This window comes from Zootoca vivipara, chromosome Z (assembly GCF_963506605.1).
Source record: "Zootoca vivipara chromosome Z, rZooViv1.1, whole genome shotgun sequence".
NCBI lineage: Eukaryota > Metazoa > Chordata > Lepidosauria > Squamata > Lacertidae > Zootoca > Zootoca vivipara.
Window position 1 is genome coordinate 7653347 of NC_083294.1, and position 12197 is coordinate 7665543.

The 12197-nt window shown below is 47.0% G+C and overlaps 1 protein-coding gene across 1 annotated transcript in view; it reads right to left on the bottom strand.

Moving 5' to 3' along the window:
• NIBAN2 (niban apoptosis regulator 2) overlaps nt 1-12197 on the bottom strand; it is a 95104-nt gene that overhangs the window by 55276 nt on the left and 27631 nt on the right. The window contains exon 2 of the mRNA XM_060270145.1: nt 1863-1993. Coding sequence (XP_060126128.1) covers nt 1863-1993 — 131 coding nt within the window. The remainder of the gene's footprint in view (nt 1-1862; nt 1994-12197) is intronic.

Below are 12197 nucleotides of genomic sequence, written 5' to 3' on the forward strand. Positions count from 1 at the left end.
ATTTTATAGGTGAATGGGGACTTGAACCTGCCACTCCTCAAGTCCAGCTCTCTAACCAGAATACCACACTGGGAAGCAACACCCAACACATCTGAATCAAAGAGTCAAAATGGCACTGGACTGAACCGCTGGTTCACAACCAACACATACATACAGTGGTACCTCGGGTTACAAACGCTTCAGGTTACAAACGCTTCCGGTTACAGACTCCGCTAACCCAGAAATAGTAACTTGGGTTAAGAACTTTGCTTCATGATGAGAACAGAAATTGTGCTCCGGCAGCAGGAGGCCCCATTAGCTAAAGTGGTACTTCAGGTTAAGAACAGTTTCAGGTTAAGAACGGACCTCCGGAATGAATTAAGTTCTTAACCAGAGGTTCCACTGTATTAATAAACAGTAATGAGCATTTCTGTGGGATTTTGAATGCTCAAAAGACTTTACAACTGCCCTATAAGGTAGGCCAGCATTAGTACCACCATAATGCAGTCAGGAGGCTGAAGCCAAGAGCTGGCAGTTTGCCTAAAGCAAGGATGGGGAACATGTGGCCCTCCAGATGTTGCGGGACTACTTTTCCCATCATCCCTCACCACTGATCAAGCTGCCTGGGGCTGATGGGAGTTGGAGTCCAAAACTTATGAAGGGCCACGGGTCCCCATTCCTTGCCCAAAGCCTCCTAGCAATTACAAATACAGAGGGATTGCTCAACCTATGAACCTCCATATCTCATTGAAGATGGTAGACAGGAAGAGACATCATTATTTTTTGATTGATGCTTTTGAATTATGATGATGGAGGAGACTCTTGAGAGTCCCATGGACTACAAGAAGATCAAATCTATCCATTCTGAAGGAAATCAGCCCTGAGTGCTCACTGGAAGGACAGATCGTGAAGCTGAGGCTCCAATACTTTGGCCACCTCATGAGAAGAGAAGACTCCCTGGAAAAGACCCTGATGTTGGGAAAGATTGAGGGCACTAGGAGAAGGGGACGACAGAGGACGAGATGGTTGGACAGTGTTCTGGAAGCTACGAACATGAGTCTGACCAAACTGCGGGAGGCAGTGGAAGACAGGAGTGCCTGGCGTGCTCTGGTCCATGGGGTCACGAAGAGTCGGACACGACTAAACGACTAAACAACAACAACAACCCTATGCTAGAGATGGGGAACTCCAATCATCCTTGCTGGCTGAGGCCAATGGAAGCTGCAGCCTATCATCAACTGAAGAGCCACAGGTTCGCCATCTCTACTGTAGTTTATGTTTCAAGAAGCTTCCACTTCCAAAGTTAGGACATTTCAGCTAATGTATGGCCAAGGCTTGTTTCTCTGCAACTGCCCCCCTTTAATTAAAGTCCTGTCTGCTGGGGCAGCGGAACACAAGCCTTGCTCCATCTTCTGCTCTTCTGGTATTTGGAAACAGCTCTCACGTCTCTGCTAATCTGATCTTCTCTAGGCCAAACATATTAAGCTTTCCTTGCAGCACTTGGTTTCTCAGGCTCCTCACCATCCTGCTCACCCTACTCTGGTGACCTCCTTAGAATGCAGCATCCAGAACTAAATAATAGTATTTCAGATGCCACCTGACAAGTACAGAATAGAACGGAGCTATTATTCTCACTTTATTAAATTTCTATGCCCCCTTCATCCGAGGATGATGAGTGGTTTACGGTATAAAAGCACAAAAACATAACATGGTATTTGCTTTTTAAGTAGCTGCCTCACTGCTGGTTCAAGTTGTCCATTATCATAAGGACTTCAACGTTGATGGCAAAAAAAACAGATGCATCTACATGCACCCGACTGTCTTTTTGAGCACCAACACTGTTGGTGGTCAATCCCTGCCCTCAAATATTTCAGTCCACTTACCTTGCGGCGCAGTAGCTGAGCCTGGGGTCCACCACTGCCTTCAATTTCATACCGGACACTGTTGAAGAGGGAGACACCATACTGTTCCTCATAGAACTGGCAAAACTCGGCCAGGACCTTACCAGTCTTTTCTGGAAGTTAAAGAAACACATACAGTTATAACACCAGAAATACCAAAGATCAACTCTTTTGCGGGTTGTGGGGAGATGTTCTGGTTCTAGGCAGGAAGTGGGACAAAACAGAAGTATTGGCTATGTAGCCCAAATAGTGTCCTGATGATGTTGCTACAACTCTCATCAGTCCCAATGAGCGTAGACAATGGAAATTAGAGCGCAGATGCATCAAGAGGGCAAAAGGTACCCCCAACCCTGCAGTGGATTCTCTTCTGCTGCTTGCTGTCATATCTATCTCAAATGCTCCAACCTAGCATAGAGTATGTTACACCTTAATTAAGATTGCCAGAAGAAATATCAACAACCTCAGGTATGCAGATGACACAACCTTGATGGCAGAAAGTGAGGAGGAATTAAAGAACCTTTTAATGAGGGTGAAAGAGGAGAGTGCAAAATATGGTCTGAAGCTCAACATAAAAACAAACAAACCAAGATCATGGCCACTGGTCCCATCACCTCCTGGCAAATAGAAGGGGTAGAAATGGAGGCAGTGAGAGATTTTACTTTCTTGGGCTCCTTGATCACTGCAGATGGTGACAGCAGTCACGAAATTAAAAGACGCCTGCTTCTTGGGAGAAAAGCAATGACAAACCTAGACAGCATCTTAAAAAGCAGAGACATCACCTTGCCTACGAAGGTCTGTATAGTTAAAGCAATCGTTTTCCCAGTAGTGATGTATGGAAGTGAGAGCTGGACCATAAAGAAGGCTGATCGCCGAAGAATTGATGCTTTTGAATTATGGTGCTGGAGGAGACTCTTGAGAGTCCCATGGACTGCAAGAAGATCAAACCTATCCATTCTGAAGGAAATCAGCCCTGAGTGCTCACTGGAAGGACAGATTGTGAAGCTGAGGCTCCAATACTTTGGCCACCTCATGAGAAGAGAAGACTCCCTGGAAAAGACCCTGATGTTGGGAAAGACTGAGGGCACTAGTAGAAGGGGATGACAGAGGACGAGATGGTTGGACAGTGTTCTCGAAGCTACCAACATGAGTTTGACCAAACTGCAGGAAGGCAGTGCAAGACAGGAGTGCCTGGCCTGCTATGGTCCATGGGGTCACGAAGAGTCAGACACGACTAAATGACTAAACAACAAATGTTACACCTTTCAACATGTCATAGTGAAAAGGGGAACGTGCCTGGGGCACTGCACTTCTTTTGTCAGGGATGTCCTACTTCAGGGATCCTGTGCTTCCAGGGTGGGAGAATCCAGTGGCAGTCCTACAGCTTGAACTGTTATGGGGCCCCCTTTGCAACCAGCAAGGAGGTTTGGGTAACCACTGTTATCTTCTTCAATGGGGTTGTTTACAACGTCTGTGCTACCGACTCTCAAACTTTGGGATTGTTGAAATATATACCTCAAAAAAAATCAAACAATTTGAGTCATGCAACTCAAATTTTGTCTACTAGACCCAAAATGTTTAAGCAATGTGCTTCTGGGGCCCCTCCAGGATTAGGGGCCCTGAAGCGGAAGCTTCATTAGTTTCATAGTAGATCTGCCTCTGGGAGAACCTCCAAGCCTTTCTCTTTGACCTTCTGGATTTTCTCCAGGCCATCCCTCCTCTCCCTAGCCATGCTTTACACCCAGAATGTTCTTTGCCTGGCTGGAATGTTGAACCCAGACAATGTCTCTTGCTTACGGTATCTGGATGGAAAACAGAGAGGGACGTGTGTGTGTGTGTGTGTGTGTGTGTGTGTGTGTGTGTGTGTAGAAACTAGCCTGCTGCAGAAAGGAATTCACTTACATTAGCTGCTCCACACACTTTTGCTTCTGGCATACCCTCCAACTCCCGAATTGAAAAATCCGGGATCAGCGGCGGCGCAGCACCGGAAGTCGCTTCTACGCGGCAGCCCGGCACCGGACGTCGCTTCTACGCATGTCCAGACATGCGTAGAAGTGACTTCCGGTGCCGGGCTGCCCATGTCTGCATGTCTGGGTACCAGAAATAGCTTCTGCACATGTCCAGACATGCGCAGACAGCCGGGAGCCGGGAAATGGCCGCCGGCAGGAGCTTTATGGGATATTTACGGGATATAATCAATTTTGGATAACAGCGGGAAACGGTAACAAAATATGGGGGTTTCCCGTGAAAAACAGGAGACTTGGCAGCTATGGCTTCTGGCCTTACCCACCGCTGGCATGTGACCACCGGACGATTTCCCAGAAAGCAATGTGGCCCTTGAGCTGAAAAGGATTCCCCACCCCAGCTGTAGTTGGATCCTGCACAGAGCAGGGAGATGGACTAGATGGCCTCTGAGAGTCCCTTCCAACTCTTTGATTCTCTCCACCAGGGAACTTTTAATACCAATAGCCAATTGGGAGCAGTAAGAGACAACAGGGCTTTGTTTTTAGAAAAAAAATTATATATACACAAACGCAACTTCCCTATGAGATGAGTCAAAACAAGAGACTGCCTTACGCCTCAGTAAACAAAGTTCTTACGTCACGGTGAAAAGATGTCCAGCCCTGTGTTGGCCAACTTTTCCTACGGATCATGCAGAGTGCAGTTGAAGGAGGCCTGAACACCTTGTGACTTTGGGGCAGGGCAGCAGAGTTCATATGTATTTATGTATTTTAAAAAACACATATTTTTTTTAATGGTGGATGAAACTCTTCCTTTTAGTGTTATTGGACCTCATCCATGAAAGTTAAAAACACCTCACAACAAAGGCAGGGAGTTAAGAACCTAAGCCTAACCCTAACCATAGTCAGCTGGGACTTCACCTGCCCATAACCTGCAGACCCAGAATGGGATGTTTTAGTGACTCTTACCAATAAATCTCTCAGAACTTCCAGGCATGGCAACAAGTACAGTTCCAAGGAGGAGAACCAGGACAACACCCACCTGCGCTACACCTGACATCATATATGATGCCCGGTTTGAGGCAGGTTAAAAAAGGGGGCGGGGGTAGCTGCTTGGTGCTTGCAGGAAGCTGGCGGGGATCCCTTTGCATTGCTGGGTTGAACTGAAACCGGCAATGCAAAGCATCTACTGATATTTAGGAGCAGCTAAATAATCATTAGGGAGGGACACGGGTGGCGCTGTGGTCTAACCTACAGAGCTTAGAGCTTGCCGATCAGAAGGTCAGCGGTTCGAATCCAAGCGACAGGGTGAGCTCCTGTTGCTCGGTCCCAACTCCTGCCAACCTAGCAATTCGAAAGCACATCAAAGTGCAAGTAGATAAATAGGTACCGCTCCGGCGGGAAGGTAAGCGGCGTTTCCATGCGCTGCTCTGGTTCGCCAGAAGCTGCTTAGTCATGCTGGCCCCATGACCCAGAAGCTGTATGCCGGCTCCCTCGGCCAGTAAAGCGAGATGAGCACCACAACCCCAAAGTCGTCTGCGACTGGACCTAATGGTCAGGGGTCCCTTTACCTTTTACAATGGAATGAGACTGTAGGCTTCATGGCTAGCTGCCATTGACAGCCCATGAATTTTAAAATGGCTCTTTTAAAGCCATCCAAGAAGTTATATAATTAATTCTCTCTCTCTCTCTCTCTCTCTCTCTCTCTCTCTCTCTCTCTCTCTCTCTCTCTCTCTCTCTCTCTCTCTCTATATATATATCCTGTCCATCTGGCTGGGTTTCCCCCGCCACTCTGGGCGGCTTCCGACAAAAGATTAAAAATAATTAAAACCTCAGTCATTAAAAACTTCCCTAATGTCTTCCAAACATCAGATAGTTGTTAATTTCCTTGACATCTGAAGGGAGGGCGTTCCATAGGGCAGGCGCTACTACCCAGAAGGTACTCTGCCTGGTTCTCTGTAACCTCACTTCTCACAGTGAGGGAACTACCAGAAGGCCCTTGGTGCTAGACCTCAGTGTCCGGACTGAACGATGGGGGTGGAGACGCTTCTTCAGGTATACTGGACTGAGGCTGTTTGGTGCCCGTCCCCACATTTCATGGGAACAAGTTCTACAGTTCTACCAAGTGCCATATGTAATTCTTTCTTTTGTCTGTTCAGCTCCACCAGACAGCCATGAGTTCTGGTTCCCTCTCATGAGAGAGAAAAAGATTCTCCCCCTCAACTACCTTCTCCACCCCCTGCATTAGTTTATGCACCTCTTATCATGTCCCCACCCTTTAGTCACCTTTTCTCTACGGTAAACTAAAAGGTCCCAAATGTCATAACAAACAGCCACAAGCTCCCTGGGACTGGCCAGACCAGATATTAACACAATGAGCATCCATCTGCCTTGCCCTGATCAACAGAGCAGTCCTCCTTCATGATGCTCTTCAGCTCCTGTTATCAGACTATTTTATTTAAATGAATAAGCCAATTAGTTAATTAAGTAATTAGTTATAATTATTATTAGCTCGAACATACTGACAAACCCTGACAAAATGTACTTTGTTGAGAATTGTGGAGAGAGAGAGAGAGATGGCACAATCTAGCACACATTTATTTATTTAAATTTGTACACCACTAGATTGTTTTTGAAAAAGAAAAACCCTCAACGCATGGAAACTCTGGCCCTCCAGATGATGCTGAACTACAACTCCCATCGGCCCCAGCAAGCACAGCCAATGGCCAGGGCTCATGGGAGTTGTAGTTCAGCAACATCAGGAAGTCCAGAGGTTCCCCATACCTGGTATAAAAGACATCCATGCCTAAGGTTTTCATTTTCATCCCAATTTGGAGGGGAAAAAATGAAACATTTATTGCAATATGAAAACCCTGATATTAAAAAAGATAGAAACACAGGAGAAAAAAGAAGTTCAACACCCAGGAATACTGTAGAAAATACTGGATTTGTTTGTTTATTAAAGGATGCACTGGCAAGAGTTTAACCAAGCACACTTGACCTCTACATCTGCCTGCGGTTATTGTTCATAGAAAAACCACAGTAGTTTCATGATGAAAATGCAGAAATGGCTCTTTGCTTTCAATAAAAAACAGATGGAAAAAGAAAATGTGTGTGTGTGTGTGTGTGTGTGTGTGTGTGTGTGTGTGTTTGGGTGCACTAAATTCAGTGCTGAATTGAACAGTACAGAACTTGCCCTTGCAGGAGGCAGTGGCAACCACCAACTTTAATGGCTTTAAGGAAGAATTCACGGAAAAATTCACGGAAGATAAAGGCTCTCAACGGCTACAAGCCATGATGGCTATGTTCTGCCTCCCCAGTCAGAGGCAGCAATGCTTCTGGGTACCAGTTGCTGCAAACCACAGGAGGGGAGAGAGCTCTGGTGCAGTGACCCTTCTGGCAGGTTTCCCTCAGGCATCTGAGCGGCCACTATGAGAACAGGATGCTGGACTAGATAGGCCACTGGCCTCACCCAGCAGGGCTCTGATGTTATAAAGCTTCCTCTTAAAACACCCCCAGTGGTGGTGTGTGTGCAGTACATCAGCAGGTCAAGAGTTTTAGACTGTTGTGGTGCACAGCACAGACAAACACAAGAGTCTTAAAGTGACAATAAATGGCTACTACCCAAGATTACTATGTTCCCCCCTCTGCTGTTGGGAGGCTGTGCGCCTCTGAATGCTAGTTGCTGTGAATCACGAAAGGGGAGAGGGCTGTTGTGCTCAGGTCCTGCGTGCAGGTTTCATACAGGCATCTGATTGGTCACTGTGAAAACAGGATACTGGAATACTGGAGTAGGTACAGGCAGAAGTTCCTTTGTTGACTGGCAAGGCTGCTCTTACACCTCAATAACTGTCAATATATACCATTGCTGTATTGTGCACTTTGGGTCTATAGACCGCAATAAAGCGCTGTGTGTGTGTGTGTGCGCGCACACACACACACACACTGGAATAGATGGGCGAGTAGCCTGATTGAGCAGGGCACTTACATTGTTAGGTATCAGGACAACTAGAAAGAGAGAAGTCCTGAAGCATCCAAAGGCAGGAAGAGAGAGAAGTTGTGCTTTTCCACAGGGCCGGCCCTACGGCTAGGCTGGGTGGCACAGGGTGCCTGCCCGTCAGGGGGGCACTGCGCAGCTGCGCCCACCCGCTGCGGAGTTGCGCCCGCCCACCCGCCGCGGAGCTGCGCCTCGGCAGCCGCGCTGTGCGCTGCGCCCACTGGCGCAGCTCCGCCCGCCCGCCGCGCTGGGAAATGGGGCGGGGGTGCCGGAGGGATCCGTCGCACCACGGCGCCAGGGCACCAAATATACTTAAGATGGCCCTGCTTTTCCACCTTCTTTGGCATGAACAAAGAGCCAGTTTTTCAATGCTTTCATTGAATGTAAATTAAAAAACACACACACATTGAAAAGCCAGAAAACTTGACAAAAGAAAATGATTAGCAGGCTGGAGCAACTCCTCTGATGAGGAAAGGTTACAGGGAGGGAAGTTACTTAGGATTTGACAGAGATGAATAAATGATGCCTAACATGGAGGAAGTGGCAGGGGGCGGGAAGACGTTATCCCTCTCTGATCATACAAGAATCTAGAATGGTCACTCAGGAAAGGGAAAAGAAGTACTTCTTTACACAGTGGTTAATTGAACTATGGAATTCACTCAGGGCCCAATTTAGATTTGATGAGGCCCTAAGCTACTGAAGGTAATGGGGCCCTTCGTATGTCCAGCTGTCCTTTGTCAACAACAAATTGCCATGGTTTTTTGTGTTGAATATATGCTATATGGTAACTTATGGACCTAATAGGCATCAAAAGCCATTTGCACAAAACAAAATATGTTTTTTCATCAAAGTAATTGTTGAACTGAAGTATAATTAAGAAGAAGTATATTAATACCGGAATAGTTATTAAGCTCTAACTGTATGTATGTTTTATTTTATTTGTTTTTTATCTTATATTCTGTAAATGTACATCCAGGTGTTTTGGTTTTTTCTTTAAAAAAAATTTGGGGCCCCAAGAGAGTGGAGCCCTAAGCTATAGTTTGTTTAGCTTATACTGTACATATGTCCGGCACTGAATTCACTGCTGCAAGAGGGCAGTGATAGCCACCACCTTAAATGGCTTTAAAATGGGTTTAAACAAATGCAGGGAGGATAAAGCTGGCAGTGGCTTTGAGTCCACCAGCAGGACCTTTTCAGTTATGGCTCACTGCTTGTGAAATTCTCTCCCAAGGGAGGGCTTATCCACATTCCCTTTTGCCCCGTGCCTGGAAAACGTGCACCTTGGTTCTCAGCTTGTCCTAGGCTTTCCAGGCATGGGTCTGAGTGATTGTCTGCTTGTCCCAGTGTTTTACCCAGGAAAAACTTGCTCTTTAGCGCTAAATCAGCGCAAACATCAACCTGCACAAAATCTGTTTGCGCCGATTCAGTGCTGAATAGCAGGATCCTCCAGGATAGTGGCAGGACAAGCCACTACGTTCCACACGATGCCATCATCATCAGCCTCCATTCAGCACCAAGTAAAGATCAATCTCTTCTCCAAGGCATCTGAAAGATTATGATAAAATGGGTTGTATCCACTAAAATAAATCGGCATGGCTGATTTAGGCCCATTAATTTCTATGGGTCTAATCTGAGTAGGAATTAGCTAGATACAACCCCAGATTTCTGCTGCTGTTTTTTTGCCGGGTTTCCTTATGGGTCATTGGAATGGTTTTCATTGCAATGCATTCCTTCCATTTGTATGCTATGCCTTTTGGCACTTGGTGCTCTGGAAATCACTTACAGACTCTTTTTGTAGTGACCTACTAAGAAATTAAAGGATTATTATTACCATTAATTAATCAATCAGTCTAGGATCAGAGACAGTACCAGTTGCTGCAAATCACAAGTGGGGAGAATGCACTCTTTTGCTCAGGTCCTGCTTTTGGGCTTCCCAGAGGCACCTGGCTGGCCACTGTGAGAACAGGAAGCTAGATGAGGCGCGCTTTGGGCCTGATCCAGCAGCCAGGCTTCTCTGCTGTTCTCATGTAGTACAACAGCAACTAGAAGCTCAGACTAAGGGCTGCCTTGAGAAGGATGAGAATGGGAAGCAGGGGTTGGGGATCTGTACCATGGTGGGTGGGTCATCATAACTGCCAAGGGAAAAGATCTGACTCCACATGAAGTCATCTCAAACAAGGAAGCCTGGCAACCTTCAGTTCTGCTTTGTGGGAATCCCAGTCTTGCTGGCTTAGTCACAGAGCTTCTTTCCCAACTGACCTCACAGGGTGGCGAGGCAGCAGGGGGGGGGGGAGGCTGTGTTTTCTACTGAAAGTAGTGTGTGATTCATAGCCCAAAACTGCAAGCCACGCAGAGTATTTGAAAAGCCCAGAAGAAAGCCTTGATCCACCTCCACGGCTGGTTATGCAAAAGAGCAGCACAAAACAACTGTATGCGGGCATACAATCCTCTCCCAGGGGGAATGCCGTCTGAGCATTCCACGCCCAGCACAACAGTTTTCCACAGAAGGAGGCAAGGGTTGCAGATAGCTTTCAGGTTGGGAAAGGCAAAAGTACAATAAAACTCAGGACTAGAACATTGTGTGTACTTATTTGCAAGACTGCAATATGCTCTTTCGGATTCTGTTCAGTCTCATTTGCACATTCTCTCTTGTGGCAGAAAATGAGAGGTTTGGTGCTGGTGCTGGTGGTGGGGTTTCAACATGCGCACAGTCACCAAATGAAATATAGGCTTTATAGCATATCCACACTTTTGTGTCCACCTAGGAAAAAAGATAAGCAACATCCCCACTACTTAGTGCAAAGGGCACTCTGAGTATCCTGTAACTTGGCTGATTTGGGGGAAGTGCTGTAGCTTAGTAACAGAGTGTCTGCTTTCCATGAAGGAGGAGCCAAGTTCAATCCCCAGCATCTCTAGGTGGGGTCCAGAAATGTCCAGTGTCTGAAACCCTGCAAACTCTCTGCCTGTTAGCATACACATTGCAGTACTTAGATGGATGCACCTGGTAGCCTATGCAGGAGCTTCCTGGGCAGGAGAGGAGGAAGGGGTGCGATGGGGGCGGGTCGCCCCGGGTGTCACCACTGATGGGGGTGACAAAATGCAAGGCGGCACTCACAGCAGGGCTTGCAGCACGCCTGCCCACCACCTCCCCCTCAGCTGTAGGGTGGCTGAGTGGGAGGAGGCAGGCAGACTCCTCAGAGGCACCGTGGAGCGTCCTGCCCTGGGTGGCCTCGCCCCCGCGAGTGACTGGCCCCACTCCTGGGCGCAGGGCGTGCGCACCGCCCCAGGTGCCCGATCGGCTTGCTCCGCCACTGTTCCTAGGTTCTTCTTTAGACAAGATATGATTACAAACCCCACAGACCTCTCCTTGGCTGATTTTCCACATTTGGGCCTCCAAACTTTCAACACACAGAGACACACACACACACACAGATGCCAAGTCTAATAACCAGACAAGCAGGTTTGGAGGAGAGGGACTGCAGCCAACTAAGGGAAAGAAAAAAAATAGCTCCTATTCCCCCTTCCCTCTCTCTCAAGAAATCATGTGAAAATGAACGTGTTCTTTAAATAGCTGCAAAACGGCTACAGTCAGATGATCCAGTAGCAGGAAGACCTTGGGACTTAAAGAGTTAGATGCATGAATGGTAGATGAAGCCTCAGACTACAGCTGACCCCAGATTGAAAGTGGAGTAGGTTTCCTTCCCATGGACGCTTGGCAGGAAAACCAACAGGTCTCTCCAGGCATCCTTTTTATTGCGTATTCAGGACGTTTTGTGCTCATGAGGGTATCGGAGTAGTTATACACGATCCTGCTTTCAATGCTGTTTACACTTGGAAAGGGTTGGGGGAGGTTTCATTTCCCATCACAGCAAGTCCTGTAGCTTCCTGCCAAAACCCTGCAATCAATAACGTTACAGGCGCTGCAGCACAAGTGTCCCTCCAGACAGCAATAATGTGGCAATAATGAGGAAGCGTCACAGAACATCTGACAAAGCAGAATGATGTGTGGATGGTCCAGTATCAATCCAGCACTAATGCAGTATTATTTCCTTAATTACTTGCTGCAGAATAGAACACACACAACACACCCTGTTGCACAACCTCTCTCTCTCTCTCTCTCTCTCTCTCTCTCTCTCTCTCTCTCTCTCTCTCTCACACACACACACACACACACACACACACACACACACACACACCCCGCCCAGTCTGAAGGACCTCAATGTATCTAATGTAAAACTGAAGAAGGTGCTTATGTTGCATTAATTTTAAACAGGTCTTCAGTTGGTTTGGGGGCTTTTTTAAAATAAAAAAATAACAACAACTATGTTTAGGTTTTATGGAAATTTCCTTGAGACATATTAA